Source organism: Eleutherodactylus coqui, chromosome 5 (assembly GCF_035609145.1).
Source record: "Eleutherodactylus coqui strain aEleCoq1 chromosome 5, aEleCoq1.hap1, whole genome shotgun sequence".
Classification (NCBI taxonomy): domain Eukaryota; kingdom Metazoa; phylum Chordata; class Amphibia; order Anura; family Eleutherodactylidae; genus Eleutherodactylus; species Eleutherodactylus coqui.
In genome coordinates this window covers 199,044,256-199,069,630 of record NC_089841.1, presented here as the reverse complement: position 1 = coordinate 199,069,630, position 25,375 = coordinate 199,044,256, and the positions used below count along the sequence as shown (strand labels likewise).

At 43.5% G+C, this 25,375-nt stretch overlaps 1 protein-coding gene across 2 annotated transcripts in view; it reads left to right on the top strand.

Annotated features, from left to right (window-relative positions):
* The window catches only part of SYK (spleen associated tyrosine kinase), an 82,519-nt gene that overhangs the window by 4,394 nt on the left and 52,750 nt on the right, over positions 1–25,375 (top strand). For both annotated transcript variants that reach the window (XM_066604052.1, XM_066604050.1), the window contains exon 2: positions 23,781–24,237. In XM_066604052.1, the coding sequence (XP_066460149.1) occupies positions 23,836–24,237 (402 nt within the window). In that variant the 5' untranslated portion in view covers positions 23,781–23,835. The remainder of the gene's footprint in view (positions 1–23,780; positions 24,238–25,375) is intronic.

The following is a 25,375-nucleotide window of genomic DNA, read 5'->3' as shown; positions in this document are numbered from 1 at the left end:
TCAAAATTCGTTCAAATGATGGCATATGAGCGATAATCGTTGCAGCTAAACGCTACCATCGTTTACTTTTTGGCTGAACGATGATTTTAAGGCGAGCTTAAAATCTATTATTCAGCCAGAGAGGAGATAACAGGGACCGCACACTGTGTTCTGCATGGGAGTTGGAGATTACTTTGCATTCAGCCAGCAGCCCATGCGAGAACAATGAAGCTGTGTGCAGAGCTTACACCACCTGCTGAGCTCTGCAAACAACTTCCGGAGGCTCATTTACACGCAAATGAATATTATAAAGTGTTAATGAAAATTAGTGTCTATTATGCAAAATGATCGCTAAAACTCTCCATGTTTCAATTGTTTTAAAGATTGTCTTTGCATGTAAATGGGCCTTTACATTATGCCTGAACCTAGTATTCATATATATGAGTCCTGCAAAGTTCTGTTGAAGCATACGGTGTCCAGCAGCATGAAGTTGCCCTTTCTTGACCAATGCAACTACATAGGGAATACATACAAAAAATGAATCCACAACACATTCAACCACATATGCTGTAAGGCAACGCAGTTTGAATGTGGTCACACCCCTGAAAAGTGGGAAACATGTTTCATTTTGCCCAGAGGGGACCAATTTGAGTTGTGATTTGCCTTCTTCATAGGCTCCAAATGGAACACCTTTACATTATAAGTGACTTCTGGGGAATTTATAGGAATTTTAGATCTTGGTGCTTATCAACATTATATAACTGGAGGGACCTAAACAGCCGGCAATCATGGAGGTTGCAATGTTTTTTCTGAATTGAGTCCATGGAAGCATGTCCATCTCATAATTATATTATGGCTAATGTAAATGATTGTGTCAGGCATACTCCTGGTATATCATAGAATATGCAAACAGTATTGTAGTATTTGCATACATAGATTGTTGGCGCATAGAGTTCCCTTTTACATACATAAACTTTTGCAACACACAATGGGTGGATTATTTCCTCTAATGACTTCCTAACAAGCTGTGGTGGAGCACGGTCTTATAAGGGTTCTGACTAATACAGCTAAGTTTGCCTACAGGGCACCAAGGAGTCTATTGACCCCCCCCCCCCCCCCCCACACCTCTAAGAAAAGAAAAGTGCCAGGCCTCTAGGGTCTGAGGCAGGGTTGGCAGCTTATATGGCACTAGCAGTGAAAGTGAAGTTGCCAGTATAGTATAATATTTGTTGGCATGCACATGAAAATAAATGACATGGTCATGTATAACAGCACCGTACAGTGACTATATAGTGGTGGATAACAGTTACACACAGACACTTTGCAGACTGTATACAGTGGTCTCTCAGAAATACAATATTACTTGGCTCCAGGGTGACCATAGTATGTTAAAAGTGTTGTATGGTGAAACCATAACTCTATAGAAAACTTCTAATTGACTCTGAAGCCTCCAAATATCAATCAAAAGTAATACAAAAAGAAACATTATGCAAGTCGACATATAAAAGTTAGAAAGATCAGCTGGAAGCTCTCATAAGCCAGCATACGAAGTACATAAAACTCACTTTATGAGGTCGACTAAAATATACAGTTACAGGAATTATTTTCTATTAAATCTATATTTTTAAAGGCTTTTTTATGGCCAGTGACCAATAAAGTAGGTTTGCTCCATAAAGGCCCATTTACATGCAAAGACAATCTTTCAAACAGTTGAAAGATTGACAGTCTTAGCGGTCATTTTGCATAAAGTGCTAAGGGACAGTAATGTCCATTAACACTTTATAATCTTCATTTGCGTGTAAATGAGCTTCCGGGAGCTGCTTGCAGAGCCCAGCATCTGGTCTGAGCTCTGCACACAGCTTCTTTGTTCTCGCATGGGCTGTCGGCTGAATACAATGTAATCTCGGACTCCCGTGCAAAACACAGCGTCCGGTCCCTGTTATCTATTCTCCAGCTGAACAATGGATTTTAAGCTCACCTTCAAATCATCATTCAGCCGAAAAGTAAACGATGGTAGTGTTTACACGCAACAATGATTGCTTATATGCCCTTGTCTGAACGAATTTTTAGTGATAATCGTTGCGTATTAATGGGGCTTAACTTAGCATTGGATATTTAATTTACCATGTAGAGACAATTGACCAATTTCTGTGAAATCAGTCCAATCTAAATTGATGTGTGTAAATGGCCAATTGTTCGGATAGAAATGTCTCATCTGCCAGAAAACTGATCTGCTGTCTATAAATGTTTGTCTTCCAGTTACAATGATTGTAACGTGTAAACATAACGTAAAAGACAACTCAACAATAGGGAATAGAAAGTTCATTTTAGGACGATTCTAACAGATGAGGAAGATGAGAGTTTTAATTTAACGAAACATAACTATAAACGGCCAACTCGGACCAATTTCATCATCTGTAAAACCGATCTCCTTGGTCAGAATGCCATGTGTATAAACGGTCCTTTTACACGGAGCAAGTTGGAACAAGCAACAAGAGAACGATGATAGTCATTTGCTTTCAACCTACGTCCGTTTACAAACGCAGATAATTGGTTACAGTTTTGTCAGCTTGGGTAAAATGAACGATCAGTGAAGAAATTATTGTTCATCATTTAATTGTTGGCCGTGTTTACACTGAACGATTCTCATCAGATTTGCATCTCTACCATTCGCCCTCTGCACACCTCTCCTCTGTTCGCTCCAGGCTTCTGCCCATAGGGTTCGTGCACACTCCTGCCCAGATTCTTAAAGAGCCAGTGCATGCTCCAATTATTCTTCCCTCTCCTCTGCTGTTTTTCAATAATTTGAGAATGATGTGTTCTGAGACCTCCTGTATTCCTGTGTGATCATTCACTTGGGTGATATTTGATATTTTCTCATATTACCTTGCATCGCAAGCATGTCAAAACAGACTTACAGAGTTTATGTCAAAAGTGTCTATGTCTATTTGAACAGTCCAGTTTAGTCTTCCTGGGGTATTTGATTTCAGCTCAGGGTCTCAGTATAGATAAAGGTGTCTGCCATTCTCAATTTGCCTAAACCTCAGGGTCGGTAGGCCATCCAGCGATTTTTGGGACTTGCAAATTATTACTGTCAGTCATCTGAGGCTGCAGAAGATTTTGCCCAACTTAATAAGATGTTCTTCATTATCCCGACACCTCAAAACCATTCTAACTGTAGGGTCGTGCTTCCTCCCTGGGGGCTAGAGCCCTTTTATATCAAAAGAAGTCCAAAGAAAAAAACATTAGCTGTGGTTTCTACTCCAAACTGTTTACCTGTGTTAAAAAAAAATTACCCCATTGGTGATTCTGAGACACCAGGAATCAAGCTTGGACTAGAAGAATAAAGACCCCTATTGTAAGGATCTATTCATCTATTCCACATATATACAGATCATAAAAATTTGACTTCAGTCTGCTCAGTGCCTAAATTCTTGTCAGGCCCGTCAGTCACAGTTTTTTTTACCAGTTTAAACGTCCTTCTACATTTCCATCCTGCAGAGCAGAACACTAAGGCCTTGTTCACATGTGCGACAGTGCGTCGCCACTGGAAAATCGCAGCGATATCGCATCACTGGATCAATATCGCTGTTTCTCTTGGTGATGCTGTTATTTTGTAGCACCACATGCGAGGATTTTGTTTGGGGGGGGGGCTTAAAATATAAGCCCTACCTCGAAAATAAGCCTTAGGTGCAGAATTAAAAAAAAAAAAACAGTACACATCACCTAGAAGCGCTGTCTGTGGCTTCGCTGCAGCCTCTTCCCGGTCATCGGTACTGTTCTTCTTCAGCTCTTTTGGCTGAGGATTGAAAAATCTCCGCCTCCTGGAAGCGCTGGCTGTGATTGGCTGATGCTTAGCCCATCAGAGCCAGAGTTCGATGAATGGCTGTTATTGGTTCATCCAGCACTAACTGTGATTAACCCATTGGAAAGCATGGGCAGAACAAACACGCAGATTGTCGCTGAGAGAGAAACACACGAAACAAGAAAAAAAAAAGTCTCGGGACCGGCGTCCCACATACAAAAATGCTCGAGTCTCCCATTGTAGCCAATGGGGTTCGTTACTCAAGTACAGCTCTCGAATTTTACGAAAAGCTAGACTCGAATAATGCGGACCCGAGCATTTGTGTGCTCGCTCATCTCTACTTTTTTCTCATCACTCTTTATGGCTTACTATGGATAAAGACATAAGAGAACTTGTCTCTGCTTGCCCAGTCTGTGCCAGAAAGAAGCCATCACTTCTACGTCCTGCTGGTCTACTCTACATTCTGCAGTCACCTTGGTCACATACTGCAATAGATTTTATTACCAATCTGCCTAATTCCTTGGCTAATACAGGTAGTTGCAGATAGATTCTCTAAAATGGCCTGCTCTGCCCTCTGCATCTCACCTGGCACATCTATTTGTAGCACACATTTTCAGGTTACATGGACTCCCCCTCCATATTGTCTCTAATCGTGGAGTACAGTTCATTTCCAAGTTCTGTAGAATGTTGTCACCTAAGATATGTCAAGTTACACTTCTCCTCCACTTACCATCCTCAGCCCAATGGCCAGGTAGAGTGGACCAATTTTTAGAACCATATCTTTGTCATTTTGTGTCCTCCCAGCAGAACGATTGGGCATCTCTTCTCTCTTGGGCCGAGTTCTCTCATAATAACCATGTTTATGGGCATCTCTTCTCTCTTGGGCCGAGTTCTCTCATAATAACCATGTTTACCAATCCTCTAAGTTTATGTCGTTCTTCATATTCTATGTTCAGCATCGTTGTGGGCCTATATCCGTCTCTTCTTCCATGGATGTGCTTGCTGAGAACCACTGTAACCAGAAATTTTAGAAAATTTGGGAGCAGACTAAGTGCTCTCTATTACATGCTACTGTCCTCATGAAGTAGGCTGCTGATAAAAAAAAGATCACCTCCAAAATACTCTTAGGGAATTGAGTCTGGTTATCTTCCAGTAACATACGCCTCATGACGCCTTCTTTTAAATTTGCACTCCGCTTCCAAGTAAAGTCAACCCAGTGATGTACAAGCTCCATCTGTCATCCACCTGGAGAATTCCGAACTAGTTTCACGTATCCCTCCTGAAGCCATTGATTCTTAACAGATATGCACAATCTTAGGCACCCTCTGCTGTTACTGAAGAGAAATATAATGTCAAAGAGAGACTTTTCTATTCGGTGGTTTGGAAGGGATACGGTCATGGGAACCTCTAGAGAATATCAATGCACTTGATTTAATCAAAAAGTGTTATTCTGCAAGAAGGAGGGGGCCTAAATGAGGGGTTGCTGGCACAGCGCATTGCCGCTGCTCACCTCACTCACCTGCTACTAGGGCTATGGTCAGGCATTGATGCCATTCGTGCTCAGCATGGCAAAGTTCTACCTGAAACATGGTTCTACTGGTTCGGTTCGCTAGTCCTGAACACTGGTGTATAGCACTGTCTCTCAGAGTGTTATATAGGGCTTATATAGGTCTTAAACAGTGTTATACACCAGTTCTAGGGGCTTTGGTGAACCTCTGGTTCAGTTCAAACTAATTTGGACCGAACTGAACTTTTTACAAAAGTTCACCAAACAGACTGAACTTTTCAAAAGTTCATTCAACACAAGTGTTATGTTTACATTGTCTAAATTTCCTTTATCGTTTCATTTGCACAGTGTCCAGCTAACTTCTTTGCATATTTTTGTGTATCCATCTCTGCGAGTTTCTAGAAGTATTTGCATGCATGTGTTATCAGCTAGTTTTTTCAGGAGTAGACATTGTTTAGTGGACCTTAAAATACCATATTTTTGACAGGTTATCGGAGACTGAATAGGCTATCAGTAAAAGAGTTTCTCTAGTATTCCCTTGGCATCACTTCCTGTAATGTATCTGGGTGGTTCATTGTTGTCCTAGTTACAGGAATATCTTTAATTGGTACTTTGGAAAATATGCTGCAGGGGTTTTTATGAAGAAGTCTTTGTCTTTTAAACTTTACTATGCATGTGATCACTTCAGTCTGAAATGTTATAATGAGGTGGTCAATGGATGCCCCAGCAGCTGCAAACCAATTGGTCATATTTAAAGCAACCCCATTATGGAATATTTTGCTTCTTACTTACACTCTGTTTTGGAAAGTATGTAGTACTTTATGTATTTCTAGTGTGAATCTATGAGGACTCCAATGTATAATGCAATCCATTAATTTTTTAGACATTACAATAAAACTCTGTACAAAATTGGACACTGTAAGGTACATGGTCAGATAAACAGGAAACAGTCTGCTAAATATTATCTGCCTACTGGGCTCTTGTGTAGCTACAGGTCGCACATGTGGTATTTCCAGCATCCTGGTTTCAGACACACTAATACATGTGGTATAAGCTATGTTGTAACCGAACAATTCAAATAGAGGATGCATGCCCTAAAGCCATACTTCCATATGCATCCAGGTCTAGATGTAGATAATAGGTCACATAGCAAGGTACTGGAGTATGGAGTATGCAAAAACCCATATAAATGTTAGCAATGTCTGTATGGGGGGGGGGGGGGGGTAACAAAGTCACAGAGGCTCTCACTTAGTTCAGATAAAAGTTTAAGTTGCTTTTTCTCTTTCTTACTTCCAGCAATAACAGGGTAACCCAAGGAAAAACAGCAGCCTCTGGGGGCACATGAGCCCAGCGAGGAGCAGCACATAAAATAAACCGAGGCACGGCAAGCTGCTAGCTATGCCTTAGGCCTGTATGCAGGATTCCCACAGCAGAGTTCGACCTGGTGCCCGTTCGGTGACCCCTGCATCTTCAACTAGCACTTCGTCGTGCATGCACAGTAGCCAAAGGTGCTGGGGGGTTGACGCGTATCCCGCATACTTCCGCAATGGTAACTGCAGAAATGCGGCGGGATGGACAGCTTACCAAACTTCAATGGAATCCGGCCATGCGTAATCTGCACAAAATTGCAGCATGCCCCAGCTGCCCCCTCTAACTACACCCCTGAGTAAAAAGAGAAGATGCATAATATTACGCTTGAGATATTTTTAGAGATGGTTGGTATTGACAGAATTGAACTAGTCCACTAGACTAATCTGGTGAGCCCAGTTTGTGCCACAATAATTGCACTCAAACTATCGGTACAAGACAACCTGATCTGAAACAGACATTAAAGCCAATCATTTGCCAGTAGGGTAAATTTCTTAAACGTTGATAACAAATACCCTATTGACCTCATAGATAATTTATTCAATATCTGCAATACTAGCAAAAACGTTTACTATTCAATAGGTGCGCACATATCTTGCATAGGTGGAAGGTGGACCCTCAGAATGACTTCTTCTAGTGGGCCAAATTAACCCAGTCAAATACAGTACAGGAAAGCTGAAGAGCCAAGAAGTGAAGGTAAATCCTTGGATTGGAAAAATATAGAACAGATAGGGGATTATGTCCATGCTAGTATTTTCCTTTTTTCAGTATGTTATTTAATTACTGCAAACAATTTGCCCCAGATACATGAATAGGCTCTATGGAATGATCTTTCATGATGAAATGTTTGGTGTTGTAAACAAAGCTAGATACGATCAATGCTGGAAGGAAGGTTTGTTGCAAGTCCAGAATCAGTAACTACTTAATAGAGAGTAGAATTAATGTCCTTGCCTTGTCCGAGTTTGATGTTTTGAAAGTCAACGGGTCCTGTGGCTGTACTTTCAAGTTTGCTTCTGGTTATTTCTGCTCTACTTTTGGTGTTACTCTTCTGAAATCTTCTGTTATTCAACTAGACACTGACCTGGTTACCGTCAGTAGAGAAACAGAATGGAGATTTTAAACGAGAAGGTAAAGATATTAAATACAATATTACATTTGAACTATTTATTAATCAACGAATTAAGCCAGATTGACACGAGCGTTCATGCATTTACGTGCGCATTTACACCGTAGTTTTGCTGAATGGGCAAAAAATACGTAGCGGGTTCTATTTTGCATCTGAGCAGGGAAAGAGAACAGTTTAAAATCATGAAACTATTGGCCATTTCAATGGCTGAGAGCATTAGTCCATCTGTTTTTGCGTACACAAGCGTCCCTTTCGGCAGAAGCGTGCACAAATACACTTACGCTTGTGTGAATCCGGCCTTACAGTTGAGAGCCGCTATTAGCGCTGGCGTGAATGATCACGTTCAGAATGGTGTTACTGTGAGTAATCCTCTCATCCTCATCATCATTACAATACATTCCCTTGAAGATTTACTGCACGGCGTCTTCAGGCCGGAATTTGTGGTATTTAGTATTAATTACTTTACTTTCATGTAGAGGCTTTTTTCATATGTGAATGAGGCTATTATGTCCTGTCAACATTGATAACTGAATTTATGGAAACTCATTTGCAAGTGAACTTCAATATAAATTCTCTTTTAGAGCTTATTTTTTCCTTTTTTAGTATTATTTCACAGCCGGGAATTTATGGATCTTCCTTTGGAAGAAAATTCACTGTGCTTAAATTTATGCAAAATAACCTTATTATATGATTTTATTTAGTTCATCTTTAAGCAAAATGCAACTTGGTTTGAGATGTATATGTTAGGGCGGTTTAAGGCGGCCGTATGCGCAACTACGCTTGCCGCTATGTAGTTTTTGCCTTGAAAATTAGACCTCGGAGCGCAGCCTAAAATCACATGAGCATGTTTTCTTTGGATTAGTTATTGTGTAAATCAGCACTAGAATGGGGAAATCGTGCAATGTGAGCGACTTCAAACAAGGTATGTTCATCGGTGCTAGACTAGTCAAGGCCAGTATTTCAAAAACTCTTGACCTTGTGGGGTTTTCTCGTGCAGCGTTGTCAAGAGAATACCGAAAATGATGTGATGAAAGATGAAGATCCAGCAAAAAGGGATCTTGTGGAAATAAACAACAAGATGGGTCAGAGAGGGATGTCAAAAATCATTCTGACGAATAGGAAGTGCACAGTCAAGTATGAATAGTTTTAATCCCATTTTCTGCAATTTTATAGGCCGGATTCACACGGACGAATTTGTGCAATTCGCACAAAATAGAACCCATTGATTTCAAATACACATATGAGAGTCACAGATTTATCTGCGACGGAGTATTTTTCTAGTCATGGACACAACATAAAACATATGAAAGTCACTATATGAAAAGGCAATTTCAAATCTCAGGGTCACTGAAGATTTTGGGAGTACACGTTTATAACCATCTTTTACACTGTCAAGACCAGAATGAACCTCAGAGGGGGCTTCTTGCATCAGTGCAGAATATGGGAAATTTGGAGCAGAGACAATACTCTGGCCTGGTGACCCCCTAACACTGATTTAGAGACCATAAAACTTTCACATCCCTTATCAGTGGACTAATTAAGTATTTACTCTTCTACTCATCCTGCTCTGGTATTGTTTTAAGTGCAAATTAATCACATCATGTCTGTGCCTTTTTCTATGTATATGTGTGTGCGTATATATATATATATATATATATATATATACCTCTTCTGATGTATTCCAATTAAGCCTGAGGAAGAACCCCGAGTAGATCTGAAAGCTCGCTGTCACATCATAGATTTTGTTAGCCATTAAAAGGTATCTTATCTACAAGATGACTTGGTTTCTCTTACTGAGAACAATCACAGATTTCTTCCTATGAACTCTGAGTGGATGTGAATGTTCTCAGCAGGAGAAACCAAGTAATCTTGTGGATATAATACCTTTTAATAGCTAACAAAAATACATAATGTTATAGCGAGCTTTCAAACCTACTCAGGGTTCTTCCTCAGACATAATGACATAGATCTGAAGATTCATATACATATATACTGTATATACATATGACAAGGAAGAGACATGATGTGATTAATTTGCACTTAAAAAAAGAAATTTTCACCAGAACAGGATGACTAGAGAAATAAATACTTAAATAGTCCACTGATAATTAAATTATTATGGTCTCTGAATTAGTGTTGAAGGGTCACCAAGCCAGAGTGTTATCTATGCTATAGATTTCCCATACTTCCCAGCCACGCATGAATCCTCTTGAAGAATTTAGGCCTCTGTTGAAAGTGTCAAAAGTTATTATAAGTTTGTACTCCCAAATTCTTCTATGTCTTTGTGACTTGAAATTGCCTTTTAATATGGTGACTTTAATAATAATAATTTTATTTATATAACGCCAACATTTTCCGCAGCACTAACAAGACAGGGGGAATAGAAACAAAACCATAGTTACATGTAGTAATCAATTGATGGAAACAGTAGGAGTGCGGGTCCTGCTCCAACGAGCTTATCTGCTAAAAATAATGGGGTGATACAGAAGGTAAATGGGGTGGAGCTGTGCAAGGCATGGTGAGGTGGAGAGTGAGGGATGCTATACACATACAGTGCTCAAATTGAGCCATATAGTGGCTGAATCGTTCTGACTGCAGCAGGGATCGCAATTAGTAGGACAAGACGCATGTTATCAGGTGGAGTAAAGAGGGGTTTGGTTTAGGAGATATGGTATGCCTCCCTGAAGAAAGCATGCCTGAAGCTTTGTGTGTCAGGGATTGCGCAGATCAAGAGACCATCTGTGGTCTCAAAGCACGTACTCAGTCTTTGTTAGCTCCTGTATTTTTATGGCACAAGAATCTAAATAAAACAAGAAACTACTTCACTGGAATTTGAGTTATCTGTTTCTCTTTTTGGATTGCCCAGATGTTACGGTATACTGCCCTTGATATGCCAGCCCGGGTTGCCCTGGATCTCACCCACAACCTCTATCCCTGCCTGCTTGCCTCCACTCCTGGCTAACCCCAGGCAGGCAACTGGACGGCGGTCCCTACTCTCACTAGTGACCGAGAACGGACACTGGCGTAACTGATGGAAGGGTAGAATACTGACAGAAAAAGCAGATGAAAAGCAACCAATATGAACAAACTAATCAGAACCGAGGCAGATGGAAAGACCTGGCAGATGGTAGCAACTATAGCAAACAAGCTGATAGAGGCAGGAGTCCTACAGAGGCTGACTAGCTAGCACTTTAAGGAAACCAATAACTGGCAGTGACTGCAAGTCCCTGCCAGACCTTTAAACAAAAGCCTCCGTCCAGGGGCAGAGAGAGGGAGACAGCCCACTCCCAAATGATCATAATGAAAGGGAACTTGTGCATGGCAGCTGCACTCAAAAGTGCGCGCGCGGCACCGCATGCCACCAGCACCACGCCGGGGGGGGGGATTCTTACAATGCTCTTGGGGTGCAGGTGGCATGTTCAGGCCAGAGATTGGATGTAGGGGGTAAAGGAAAGATCAGAGTCAAATATAACCCCAAGACAGCGTGTGTTCTATGTTGTGTCCATGACTAGAAAAGTGCTCCGCCACCGGTAATTCTGTCTTTCTCTGTTTAATTGTGTGGCGATAAGACCTTATTCTCACTTTCAGTTTTTGTCCCGTTTCTCCAACATAAAGCCCCCAAACCGGACATTTACTGCACATGATCAGGTACACAACATTGGACGTGGAACATGTGAATGTCCCTGGGATCTTATAGTCCTGCTGTGTGTTGGGGATGCGTATCCTGTCCGCAGTCAGTACATGTGAACAGGTCTTACAGCTCCTTACATTACAGGGATAAGTTCCTTTTTGTGTGTCAGAGGGCAATGCGCTCCTAATTATAAAGTCCCTCAAATTTAGAGGTTTCCTGTGACACAGAAAGGGAGGGTCCAGGGATAAGGTTTTCAGACGGTTATCCTTGTGTAGGGTATGATTTTGTAGGGTAGGGTTTTGAGTAGATGGGATTCCCCTTTCTGTCATTTGGGTGCACTGTGAAGCAAATGGTAGCCAAATACAATGCTGTTCCAACTAACATATTCAAATGTAGAACTCAATATTATTCCTTAGCATGAATGGGCAAAAACAGCAGGCAACTGCTTCGAATGCCATTACCGTCTAAGGCCTGTGTCACACGAATGCATGCATATTTGTGTGCGCATTTGCGCTGAGTTTTTCTAGAATGGTCATTTTTTGCACTTTTTGCACCTGTGCAAAAAAACACGCAATGATGCTTCCAGACTTTGAGATGGCCAACTAATGTAATGAGTTCAAGATGTGTTCTTTTCCTGCGCAAATGTCGAGGAAAATAGAGGGTTTTTTTGTGCAACACAAGAGTGCAAAATATATGCTTGTGTAACCAATAGTTTTCTGCGTATTGTGCGTACAAAATTTTGGAGTGCAAATATGTCCGTATGACACAGGCCTAAAAGAAACAGAAAGGCAAGACTGCAGCATATGTGCTATGTTCTGTATTATATCATTATGCATTTCTCAGAAGAGGAGATACACAGTGAAAAAATGCAGATTAAGGCCACTTTCACATGGCAGTATTTTGCATCAGTATATGTAAACTAGAACCAGAAATGGGTCCAAAAAATAAAGAGATGCAAACCCTTTCATACTTGTCTTTGGCTTCTGGCTTGAACAGGTGAATGACCCGATGGGCACTGAGCCAAAAGTGGGCCCCCAGCCTCCATACACAAATATGCTGTATCTTGTAGTACACTCATTGCAGTAGAATCATAGAATGGTAGAGTTGGGAGGAACCTCCAGGGTCATCGGCTCCAACCCCCTGCTCAGTGCAGGATCACAAAATCATCCCAGACAGATATTTGTCCGGTTTCTGTTTGAAGACTTCAATTGAAGGAGAACTCCCCACCTCCCGTGGCAACCTGTTCCACTCATTGATCAGTACATACAGATAGGCAGCATGACTAGTTTATTTATATAGACACACAGGCTAGTGCTGAGATGACATCTAGGTGCATTGGGAGTCCTGCATTATCCTCCCTCCATAGGCCCCCCTTCTTTTTCCACTAACATGGGGATTGAGTAATATTTGAATGTACTGTACAATGTACCCCTAGAATGAATTTTACTGGTGGGCCCCAGGCATTCCAGTCTGACGCTGTTTGACTTATACTTACATATGAATCCTGGTGCTAAATACTAACCCAATAGTGCTGTATGAGAATAGCCTACAGGGGTTTTCCAGGACTGCAATATTGATGTTCTTTAGAATAGGCCATTAATATCAGATGAGTGGGCCATCTGACTCCCACCGATCAGCGGATAAAAGCGGCTGCAGCTTTGTACATTTTTTAGTGGCTGTACCTGTTATTGCTGATCAGTCACCATCAATCAGCTGATTGCTGACAGTGCAGTGAGTCGGACCCCCACTGATTGGATATTGGAAACCTATAATAAGCACAGGCAATCAGTATAAAAGTCCCAGAAAACCCCTTTGAAAAATATGGAATATGTCCAGTAGCAACTGCATATTTAATGAGATACAGATATTGTGACATTCTGGAAAGGGGAAGTGGAAAGGCAAGCGAGTCTTCATTCTGAATATAGTCACACTATGGGGAGAGTTCTGAAAAATAAAACCGTCTTTATTGCCAGTAGCAACCAATTACAAAACCGCTTTCATTTTCTGAAAGCTGCTGTGGGTAACAAAGATAGTTTTTGTTTTAGACAGTTTCATAAATCTCTCATTGTATATTTTGGCAGATGAGCACTCAGGTAAATAAACACAAATCAAATATATTACACCGAGTAGAAGAAAACAAAAGAGAAACCAAAAAAAAATGTCTCATACAGCCTCTGCTGGATTGTTCTTTATTAACCTATTAACCCCTTAAGGACGTGGCCCTTTTTTTTTGTCCATTTTCAGTTTTTCCTCCCTCCTTTTTTAAAAATCATAACTCTTTTATTTATTCATCGAAATACCTGTATGAGGGCTTGTTTTTTTAGGGGACAAGTTACATTTTTCAAGGATACTATATGATGTACCATATAAAGTACTGAAAAACGTTTAAAAATTCTAAATAGAGTTAAATGGTAAAAAAATGAACTTCTGCCACCTTTGGGTGCGTCTTGTTTCCATGGCGTACACACTGCAACAAAAATGACATGATAACTTTAATCTATGGGTCAGTACGATTGCTACAAACCAAATTTATATAGTCATTTTTTGCTGTACTACTTTTATTTATTTTCGACGATATTTAATTTTTAAAAATTACTTTCTGCCATCATCTTCTGACCGCTATAACTGTTTTATTTTTTCATCAACATAGCTGTGCAAGAGCTCAGTTTTTGCGGGACGTTCTGTAGTTTCCTTGGTACCATTCTAGAGTACATATGACTTTTTGATTGCTTTTATTACATTTTTTTTCTTGGAGACTGGGTGACCAGAAAAGCGCAATTCCGGCATTCTTTATTTATTTTTTGATGGCGTTCACCATGCGGGGTTAATAATGCATTATCTTGATAGATCGGACTTTCACGTACCTGGCGATACCAAATATGCATTTTTGTTTCATTATTTAGATTCTATTATTATAACTATGGCAAATGGGTTTGTTTGTTTTTTAAACTGTTATTACCTTTTTTTAATAATTAATAAAACTTTTTTAAACTTAATTTTAACTTTTATTTTTTAGTCCCCATAGGGAACAAGAACTTGTGATGTCTTGATCACTGCTACAGTATGATACAATGCCTGTCCGGTCGCAGTATAATGTAATGCTATGGCGTTACATCAAGTCACCCCAAAGACATGGCTTGATAGGCACTCTACTATGACAGCTCTAGGGCTTTTCAGAAGGCCCCCGGCTGCCATGACACTTGCGATCTCATTGCGGGGGGCCATACGGGACCACGGAACATCAGCTGGGGGATTTAAATGCTGCTGTCAGAATTGATGACGGCATTTAAAAGGTTAACAGCTGCACAGCTTATTGGAGTTGTTACGGGCGGGTGTCAGCTGTAAGAAAAAAAGATATAAAAAAGTAGCCCTATACGTCACTGACAAAAAATGCAGTAAAAATCATTTTGGTAGCTGAAGGAAAAAATAGGGCAATAAAGCCACAACATGGGTAAAATCTCTAAATAGTGTCTGGTCGTTTAGGCCCAAAACACCCTGATCCTTAAGGGGTTAATGCGCTGAGCATTACAGACATGTTGCAACAGCTTGCCCCCTTTTCTGTCCTAGTAGCGCCTCCGGGACTGGAAAACAAGCATATAGGACAGGAGGAAGTTTTCATAGCTAGTCTGTACAGCAAGCAATGTTCTCTGCAAGGTCTGCAATAATTGCAAGAAGTGTCTTCAGTATGAGAGATTCCAAAAATAAGACCTTTTAGTTCATTTCAGGAGATTACATATTAAACCTGAAAAACATTGCACTTAAATATCTTCTGCACAACCTGCAGATGCACTAGGTCTTGGCTAGTGAGAAGAAAGACCTTCATCTCATCTTCATGCCATGTGTAGTGGCCAGCGTGTGCACCTGCAGGCGCAGCTGTTATTGATTTCAGCCTGTAGTTACAAATACCGGCCACTAAACAGAGATTGGAGCCGCAGCTTCTGCTTCGAGCCCTGTATATCCTGCCACAGACCACGGATGCCGGATCAGCTGATCATCCGGGCTCCCTAGCAGTGCACTCCAGCTGATCAACTATCGATGACCTATCCTGGTCTGTTTTTTATTGTTTAGTTGTCATTTGTCACAGCTTCTTGTTCCATGGTGGTTTAAAGCCATAGTCACCAGCCTCATTTATTGTCTAATAATCTCAAAAAGTCCTCCAAGAGATTTCAGTAGTTTGGAGTTTATGGGGGGATGGGGTTTCAGAACGAAGACAGCAATAAATAATAAATGTTATTAAACAGTGTATTGCTAAAACAAATACTGCATATAGTATAATGTGTATAGTAATGGAGGTGCCTGTTAATGAAAGACTGCTATAGTAGTGATGGCTGGGGTAGATTTAGCAATGCTGAAAATAATGAGAATTGCACAATAATTCTTTTTCATAGCTGTTTTTGTAATATCCCATGCGGATTAAACATACCGAGTACAATATCAAATAATCACTGATTTGCATATTTGTTCCTGTGAATGATATGTAGGCTTTTGTATATCAATAGTCATAATTGTTTGCAATAATATATATACATTGTATATTGTTAATATATAAACAATATATATTACTGTTCAAAGGTTTTAGGCAGGCGTGGAAAAAGTGCAGCAAAGTAGGAATGCTTTCAAAAATAGAATTGTTAATAGTTTTTTGGTCAACTAGTAGAGATGAGAAAACGTACTCGTCCGAGCTTGATACTCGTTCGAGTATTAGCGTGTTCGAGATGCTCGTTACTCGAGACGAGCAGCACGCGATGTTCGAGTTACTTTCACTTTCATCTCTGAGACGTTAGCGCGCTTTTCTGGCCAATAGAAAGACAGGGAAGGCATTACAACTTCCCCCTGCGACGTTCAAGCCCTATACCACCCCCCTGCAGTGAGTGGCTGGCGAGATCAGGTGTCACCCGAGTATAAAAATAGGCCCCTCCCGCGGCTCGCCACAGATGCGTTCTGACATAGAGGAGGAAAAGTGCTGTTGGTGCCGGAGCTGCTATAGGGAGAGTGTTAGGAGTATTTTAGGTTTCAAGAACCTCAACGGTCCTTCTTAGGGCCACATCTAACCGTGTGCAGTCGTGTGGAGGCTGCTTTTTGCAGTGTTGCACTTTTTTTTTTTTTGTATATCGGCCGTGCAGAGCATTGCGCCCTGCAGTAATTATACATACTCCAGGGCCAGTAGCGGTGAGGCAGGGACAGAAGACATATATTTATTGAATATAGGCAGTGGGCCTTTGCAAAAACATTTGGGAAAAAAAATCTATTTGGGCTGCCTGTGACTGTCCTCAGTGTACTGGGTCTGTGCTGGGTGTAGTTGTCCTTCTAATTCATACGCAGCCAGCTAAGTATTACAGCAGGCTTGCGCAAAATTATTTCCTGGCTCTGCTGTGCGTTCGGTAAGCGAAGTGAGCCTCCAACCACAGGCCAGTAAGCGGCACATTTAATTACAGCGTTCTGTTTCTGCACTACTGGTAATACACCATGCTGAGGGGTAGGGGTAGGCCTATAGGACGTGGACGCGGACGAGGACGCGGAGGCCCAAGTCAGGGTGTGGGCACAGGCCGAGCCAGTGCGGTGGCCAGGGGTAGAGGCAGGGCCAGACCGAATAATCCACCAACTGTTTCCCAAAGCGCCCCCTCGCGCCATGCCACCCTGCAGAGGTCGAGGTGCTCTACGGTGTGGCAGTTTTTCACAGAGACGCCTGACGACCAACGAACAGTGGTGTGCAACCTTTGTCGCGCCAAGATCAGCTGGGGAGCCACCACCACCAGCATGCGCAGGCATATGATGGCCAAGCACCCCACAAGGTGGGACGAAGGCCGTTCACCGCCTCCGGTTTGCACCACTGCCTCTCCCCCTGTGCCCCAACCTGCCACTGAGATCCAACCCCCCTCTGAGGACACAGGCACTACCGTCTCCTGGCCTGCACCCACACCCTCACCTCCGCTGTCCTCGGCCCCATCCAGCAATGTCTCTCAGCGCAGCGTCCAGACGTCGCTAGCGCCACTGTTTGAGCGCAAGCGCAAGTACGCCACCACGCACCCGCACGCTCAAGCGTTAAACGTGCACATTGCCAAATTGATCAGCCTGGAGATGCTGCCGTATAGGCTTGTGGAAACGGAGGCTTTCAAAAGCATGATGGCGGCGGCGGCCCCGCGCTACTCAGTTCCCAGTTGCCACTACTTTTCCCGATGTGCCGTCCCAGCCCTGCACGACCACGTCTCCCGGAACATTGTACGCGCCCTCACCAACGCGGTTACTGCCAAGGTCCACTTAACAACGGACACGTGGACAAGCACAGGCGGGCAGGGCCACTATATCTCCTGATGGCACATTGTGTGAATTTAGTGGAGGCTGGGACAGAGTCAGAGCCTGGGACCGCTCACGTCCTACCCACCCCCAGAATTGCGGGCCCCAGCTCGGTGCTGGTATCTGCGGCAGTGTATGCTTCCTCCACTAAACCACCCTCCTCCTCCTCCTCCTCCAATGCAACCTCTGTCTCGCAATCAAGATGTGTCAGCAGCAGCACATCGCCAGCAGTCGGTGTCGCGCGGCGTGGCAGCACAGCGGTGGGCAAGCGCCAGCAGGCCGTGCTGAAACTACTCAGCTTAGGAGAGAAGAGGCACACGGCCCACGAACTGCTGCAGGGTCTGACAGAGCAGACCAACCACTGGCTTGCGCCGCTGAGCCTCCAACCGGGCATGGTCGTGTGTGACAACGGCCGTAACCTGGTGACGGCTCTGCAGCTCGGCAGCCTCACGCACGTGCCATGCCTGGCCCATGTCTTTAATTTGGTGGTTCAGCGCTTTCTGAAAAGCTACCCACGCTTGTCATACCTGCTCGGAAAGGTGCGCCAGGTCAGCGCACATTTCCGCAACTCCAAGACGGACGCTGCCACCCTGCGGACCCTGCAACATCGGTTTAATCTGCCAGTGCACCGACTGCTGTGCAACGTGCCCACACGGTGGAACTCTACGCTCCACATGTTGGCCAGGCTCTATGAGCAGCGTAGAGCTATAGTGGAATACCAACTGGGCAGCGTAGTGGGAGTCAGCCTCCTCAATTCTTTACAGAAGAGTGGGCCTGGTTGGCAGACATCTGCCAGGTCCTTGAAAACTTTGAGGAGTCTACCCAGATGGTGAGCGGGGATGCTGCAATCATTAGCGTCACCATTCCTCTGCTATGCCTCTTGAGAAGTTCCCTGCAAAGCATAAAGGCAGACGCTTTGCACTCGGAAACGGAGGCGTGGGAAGACAGTATGTCGCTGGATAGTCAGAGCACCCTCATGTCTATATCTCAGCGCGTTGAGGAGGAGGAGGGGGAAGAGACAGCTTGGCCCACTGCTGAGGGTACACATGCTGCTTGCCTGTCATCCTTTCAGCGTGTATGGCCGGAGGAGGAGGAGGATCCTGAAAGTGATCTTCCTAGTGAGGACAGCCATGTGTTGCGTACAGGTACCCTGGCACACATGGCTGACTTCATGTTAGGATGCCTTTCTCGTGACCCTCGCGTTACACGCATTCTAGCCACTACGGATTACTGGGTGTACACACTGCTCGACCCACGGTATAAGGAGAACCTTTCCACTCTCATTCCCGAAGAGGAAAGGGGTTCGAGAATGATGCTATACCACAGGGCGCTGGTGGACAAACTGATGGTAAACTTCCCATCCGACAGCGCTAGTGGCAGAAGGCGCAGTTCCGAGGGCCAGGTAGCAGGGGAGGCGCAGAGATCAGGCAGCATGTACAGCGCAGGCAGGGGAACATTCTCCAAGGCCTTTGACAGCTTTATGGCTCCCCAGCAAGACTGTGTCACCGCTCCCCAGTCAAGGCTGAGTTGGCGGGAGCACTGTAAAAGGATGGTGAGGGAGTACGTAGCCGATCGCACGACCGTCCTCGGTGACGCCTCTGCCCCCTACAACTACTGGGTGTCGAAGCTGGACACGTGGCCTGAACTCGCGCTGTATGCCCTGGAGGTGCTTGCTTGTCCTGCGGCTAGCGTCTTGTCAGAGAGGGTGTTTAGTGCGGCTGGGGGAATCATCACGGATAAGCGTACCCACCTTTCAACCGACAGTGCCGACAGGCTTACACTCATCAAGATGAACAAAGCCTGGATTTCCCCAGACTTCTCTTCTTCACCAGCGGACAGCAGCGATACCTAAGCAATACGTAGGCTGCACCCGCGGATGGAAGCATCGTTCTCTATCACCATCAAAAACGGGGACATTTTTGCTTCATCAATCTGTGTATAATATTCCTCCTCCTCCTCCTGCTCCTCCTCCTGAAACCTCACATAATCACGCCGAACGGGCAATTTTTCTTAGGCCCAGAAGGCTCAGTCATATAATTTTTCTAAACAATTTTTATACGTTTCAATGCTCATTAAAGCGTTGAAACTTGCACCTGAACCAATTTTTATTTTAACTGGGCTGCCTCCAGGCCTAGTTACCAATTAAGCCACATTAACCAATTCACCAATTTTTGGGGGCCCTCGCCTTCAGTGTAATCCAATTAATTTTTTGCCCACCTGCATTACAGCTGACGTTACATCAGCTGTGCTGGGCCCTGCAATGGGATATATTTATGTACCGCCGGTGGGTTCCAGGGAGCTACCCATGCTGTGGGTCCACACGGAGTTGTAACTACATGTGTAAGCTTCTAAAGAAACCCAGTCTTATTGGGGCATGCAGTGTGGGCCGAAGCCCACCTGCATTTAACATGACATTACCTCAGCTGTGATGGGCAATGCTATGGGATATATTTATGTGCCGCCGGTGGCTTCCTGGCACCCACCCATGCTGTCGGTCCACAGGGACTTCACAATAGGGAGTTGTATCTGCCTGTGTCTATGAATTAAAAAGCCCGGTCAGGTTGGGGCATGCAGTGTGGGCCGAAGCCCACCTGCATTTAATCGGACGTTACCTCAGCTGTGATGGGCACTGCAATGGGATACATTAATGTACAGCCGGTGGGTTCCAGGGAGCCACCCATGCTGTGGGTGCACACGGAATTCCCATTGCGGAGTTGTACCTGCCTGTGACTATTTATAAAAAAACGCGGTCTGACTGGGGCATGCAGACACCTTGACAGAATGAATAGTGTGTGGCACATGGGTTCCCCATTGCTATGCCCACGTGTGCAGCTCCTGATGGCGGTGGCACAGGATTATATTTCTCATTGCTTCTGTACAGCATTGTGGGCTATCACCCCGCCCCTTTTAAAGAGGGTCGCTGCCTAGCCGTGCCAACCCTCTGCAGTGTGTGCCTGCGGTTCCTCCTCATGGCAGACGCACTTATAAATAGACATGAGGGTGGCGTGGCATGAGTGCAGCTGAAGGCTGCGCAGGGACACTTTGGTGTGCGCTGTGGACACTGCGTCGTGCCGGGGGGGGGGGGGGTTGGGCAGCATGTAACCCAGGAGAAGTGGCAGCGGAGTGTCATGCTGGCAGTGATTGTGCTTTGTTGGAGGTAGTGTGGTGCTTAGCTAAGGTATGCATTGCTAATGAGGGCTTTTCAGAAGTAAAAGTTGTTGGGGGGGGCCCACTCTTGCCGCTATTGTGGCTTAACAGTGGGACCTGGGAACTTGAGATGCAGCCCAACATGTAGCCCCTCGCCTGCCCTATCCGTTGCTGTGTCGTTCCCATCACTTTCTTGAATTGCCCCGATTTTCACAAATGGAAACCTTAGCGAGCATCGGCGATATACAAAAATGCTCGGGTCGCCCATTGACTTCAATGGGGTTCGTTACTCGAAATGAACCCTCGAGCATCGCGATAATTTCGTCCCGAGTAACGAGCACCCGAGCATTTTGGTGCTCGCTCATCTCTATCAACTAGCAAAATGCTAAGTGAATAAACACAAGAGAAATATATCTTGCAACGGTCGACAAGTGGTAAGAGGCCTGCACTCTCTAAGTGGTTTCTAAGATGTGGCTGAGGAGCCATGTCACGGTGGCAATGAGTGCAGCATGCTCTTTGTAATCTTGTGCACCGTTGAAGGTATATAACGGGATCTGGACGACTCTTGGAATTTGGTGATCGTGACGCCAGTGCCTAGATTAAGAGCACTTTGTAGCGAAATAAGACTAACACACGTATATAGGTAAATGACAGACACACCATTTACTTTCAGAACCGTGGTTGTCTGCAATAATATTATGCTCCAGAAATTGCATATACAACCTGTATATATACTGTTTAACATTTTACACACAGATAAACAAACTTTGAGGAGGCAGCATCTGAGCTAAGGAAGAGCTGTAAAGAGAGAACTGCCACGAAATACCCCTTATAAATCCCACTAACAGTTTTGCCATTCCTGAAACACTGTGCTCAAGTTTTCTTTGGTACTCACAAACTTCTATGAAGAAAGCAGCACTGGCTTGAACGGACATCAAGTTTGGAAAAAACAAACAGTGTCTCTCAGCATCGGGGTAATTTATGAGCAGCTACACACAGGATTTCTTGACAGTTTATATAATGTGTTTCTAATTACAGCAGGGCAGAGGAGAAGGAAGAAACTGGGTCTTTACATGGCTATCCGCTTCCTCTGTGTCCATCTCGGCTCCTCTCCCCTCTGAGTGACCTCTTCACTGTCTCACTCCATACTCCCTATGTACTGCACTTCTCTTCTTTACTGCATATTCTAACACTGTTATCAACTTCTATATGCGGCAATACAAAATGAACCTGAACTCCCACCTGTTCTCAACTGAGGGAGCCTGTCACAGCTCTGCTAGCTAACTGATTTACGACGATGCCTAAACAACTTTAACTCTTTAGTTTCCTGACTCGCTCTTCTTATTAACTAAAGTCCAGCCTAACTATACTTTGAACTGGTAGTTAGAACAGTTGCTGTTTACTTGCAGGTAAAGTACCTTTATTCTGCAGTACCAGTCCAGGTCACTACAGATGTTCCCTTGCTAATACAACAGACATCCTCGGCATTTCTTCTGTGTGTCCAAAGGTTGGTTTGGGTTGACAGCTTGACCTGGCAGCTTGATATCAAAGAACAAATTTGTTCGTTTTACCCGGGAGAATAGATTGAGCTAAGGCGGAACCCTAGGTCTCAAGTTGCTATGGGGTCTATACATTCTACTTCTCCCCAAATACTACATTATGCATTTACATTTTTAGCATAAAATACAGTACACATATAAAACACACTGTCCGCTGTGCAACCTGGAAAGGAGGTAAAATTAGTCAAGTCAAGAATCACAACTGAAATTAGAGTGCCGATTAATGCCGGTGATGAGGTAGTCTGAAAGAGATGATTAGTTAAGGCAACAAGCAAGCAAAAAAGATCAACAACTAAATTGAAAAAGTTCTCCAAGTAATCTCTTGGGGTGCAACCTTTAGAGCATAGTCTATGAGTAGTCTCTCAAGATAAAAGTCTCAACACTTATAAATCCAAGGAAGGAACAAATTGTAATCCAAAGGAAGAAACTGAAAAAACACACCAAACAAATATAAAAAACCCAGAACAAAAACAAACTCCACTAGGAAAAATGAAAACAGAAACAGTTACTCGCAATAACGAACTGGTAGTTGTCCTCTGGTGCTCCTGGTGGACCATCTGGTTGGCATCACTGGAGTTGCTGGGAGTCTTCTCCGAGGTGTAGATGTAGGACGAGTAGGAACAGGTTGCGGACTTGGCTGGTAATATGGTACCATCAAGTGGGGCATCAGAAACCAGGTACTTGGGTTACTATGGTCAAAGACTGAAGGGACTGAATTGTCAGTATCCGAAGTAAGGTCCAATTCTCCACTGGCCACATCGGGTTCACTGTCAGATTCTGAAGGTGGTGGTTGTAAAGAACACAGTTTAAGTCTGTTCCAATGTACGATCTTCCATGACTGATTCTTCTGTGCAATATAATACGGTTCTCTATCAGCGTGGGGTTTGGACAAAATGGTGTAAGGCTGTCGCTCCCAGATAGAGTCCAATTTTACGGTCCGTGGAAGTTTCTTAAGCCAGTCTTTATCATGAATGTTTAATGAGGAAGCTATAGTATTTTTGGCAAAGTCACTTTCCTGTTTCTGATGAACTTCCTTCATGTGAGCATTAACAATTTCCTGGGAGTCTTGAAGTCTTCTTTGATACTCTTGTACCCAATCAGTGGATGGCAACGGGTTGACTTCATCTGTGGTTTGTATTCCAAGGGCTAGATCTGTGGGTAACTTGCCTGGCCGGCCAAACATTAAGTAGTACATAGTGTACCCAGTAGAACAGTGTGGTGTGTTGTTGTAAGTAAATTTCAGTTCCGGTAGGAGTGCAGGCCTCTTCCCGCTTGTCACCCATTGCAGAAAAACTGTACTAAACTATACTGTTTTTAAAAGCAAATAAAAGTAATGATTAAAATGTCTGCTTTTGTTTTCACAGGTCTCAGGCTGCAACTTCTGTTGTGGATATCCAGTCTTAAGTATTTATAGAGAGCATGGCAGACAACACAAACCAGTTGCCATACTTTTTTGGCAACATAACACGTGAAGAAGCTGAGGACTATCTTAAACAAGGAGGTTCCAGTGATGGCCTATATTTGTTGCGGCAGAGCAGAAGTTACCTCGGAGGTTATGCCCTATCAGTATCTCATGGCCGAAAACCTTACCATTATACAATTGAAAGAGAGTTGAGTGGAACATATGCAATAGCTGGTGGAATATCACATAACTCCCCAGTTGAGCTCTGCAATTACCACACTTATGAAAGTAGTGGACTTGTCTGTTTGTTGAAGAAGTCTTTCAGTCGCCCATCTGGTGTTCAACCGAAAATAGGACCTTTTGAAGACCTCAAGGAAAATCTTATTAGAGAGTATGTACAGCAAACATGGAATTTACGGGTAAGGTCAGATTTAATCTACTGTGCTCTACATACTTAGGGTGCTACAGCTTAAAATTAGCTATGGCCACCTAAAGTTTCCGCCGATTCCTAGTTCCTCAGATCGAGGCAGGATCTGCTTTGATGACCTCTTCCTATCTTAATCATCATCTCTCCAATAATCTTGTCATCAAAATTTCCTGTCTTTACTCATCAAGCAAATATACAGTTCTCATTGTAGCTATTTTAAGCCGCTTCCATACAAGTGTATTACAGGTTCATTTATGTGTTTGTAAAAGGGGCCTATGGAAAGGCATTGGAGAGGTTGCTGTAAAATATAAAAGGGTCGGGCCAAATATATTCAGACCCAGTATATTACTGTCAAACCCCAGCTTAGACTTCTAAATTAGATTTATATTTATATCAGACCTCAAACCCCTAGCTTAATTCAGACCCCCGACCATTTACGTTAACCCTTTCCTGCCACGAGGTGTAAATGTATACCCTAGATGGGAGTAGTTCCTGTGAATGGGCATAAATCTATGCCCGATGGATGACGAGGGCTCAGAATCCGGGACCGTTTTTTCCCCAGTGGCAACCAGATGAGCCTAACGGCCTACCTTCCATTGCAACATTGGGGGTTGGTGAGAACTGCAATCCCTACTCTTTAACCTTTATATGACGAATTCTCTGTGGCATCATCGACTCTTCACCATGCAATCAAGGAAGGTCGATGGCAAGTGCACGCTAGACAGAGGCATCCAGATCTGCCATGGCCTGTGATCGCTATGATTAGCAATAATTACCGTAATTGCAATACAGAAGTACTGCAATGTATTCATAGTCAGTAGTAGTCAGTGCAATCATAGCATTTCATGTTCAAGTCCCCTACATAGATATAAAATTTTAAAAAGTGAAAAGAAAATTTTTTTGGTGCACTTTCTGTCCTTGGATTAAGAAAAATTACAAGTTATAGAAAAATGTAGTGATGGCCACTCTTTTCTGTAAATTCTGTGAGTAAAAGAAACGAAAAAGGAAGGGGGAGCAAGTGAGGGTAGTGGAATATTTATGGAGTACAAAGTGTTTCCAATGATGGAGTATTTCGAATGGTGGAGGTGCTGCCAATCAGATGACACTCCACCAGTGTGGGTGTGAGTCTA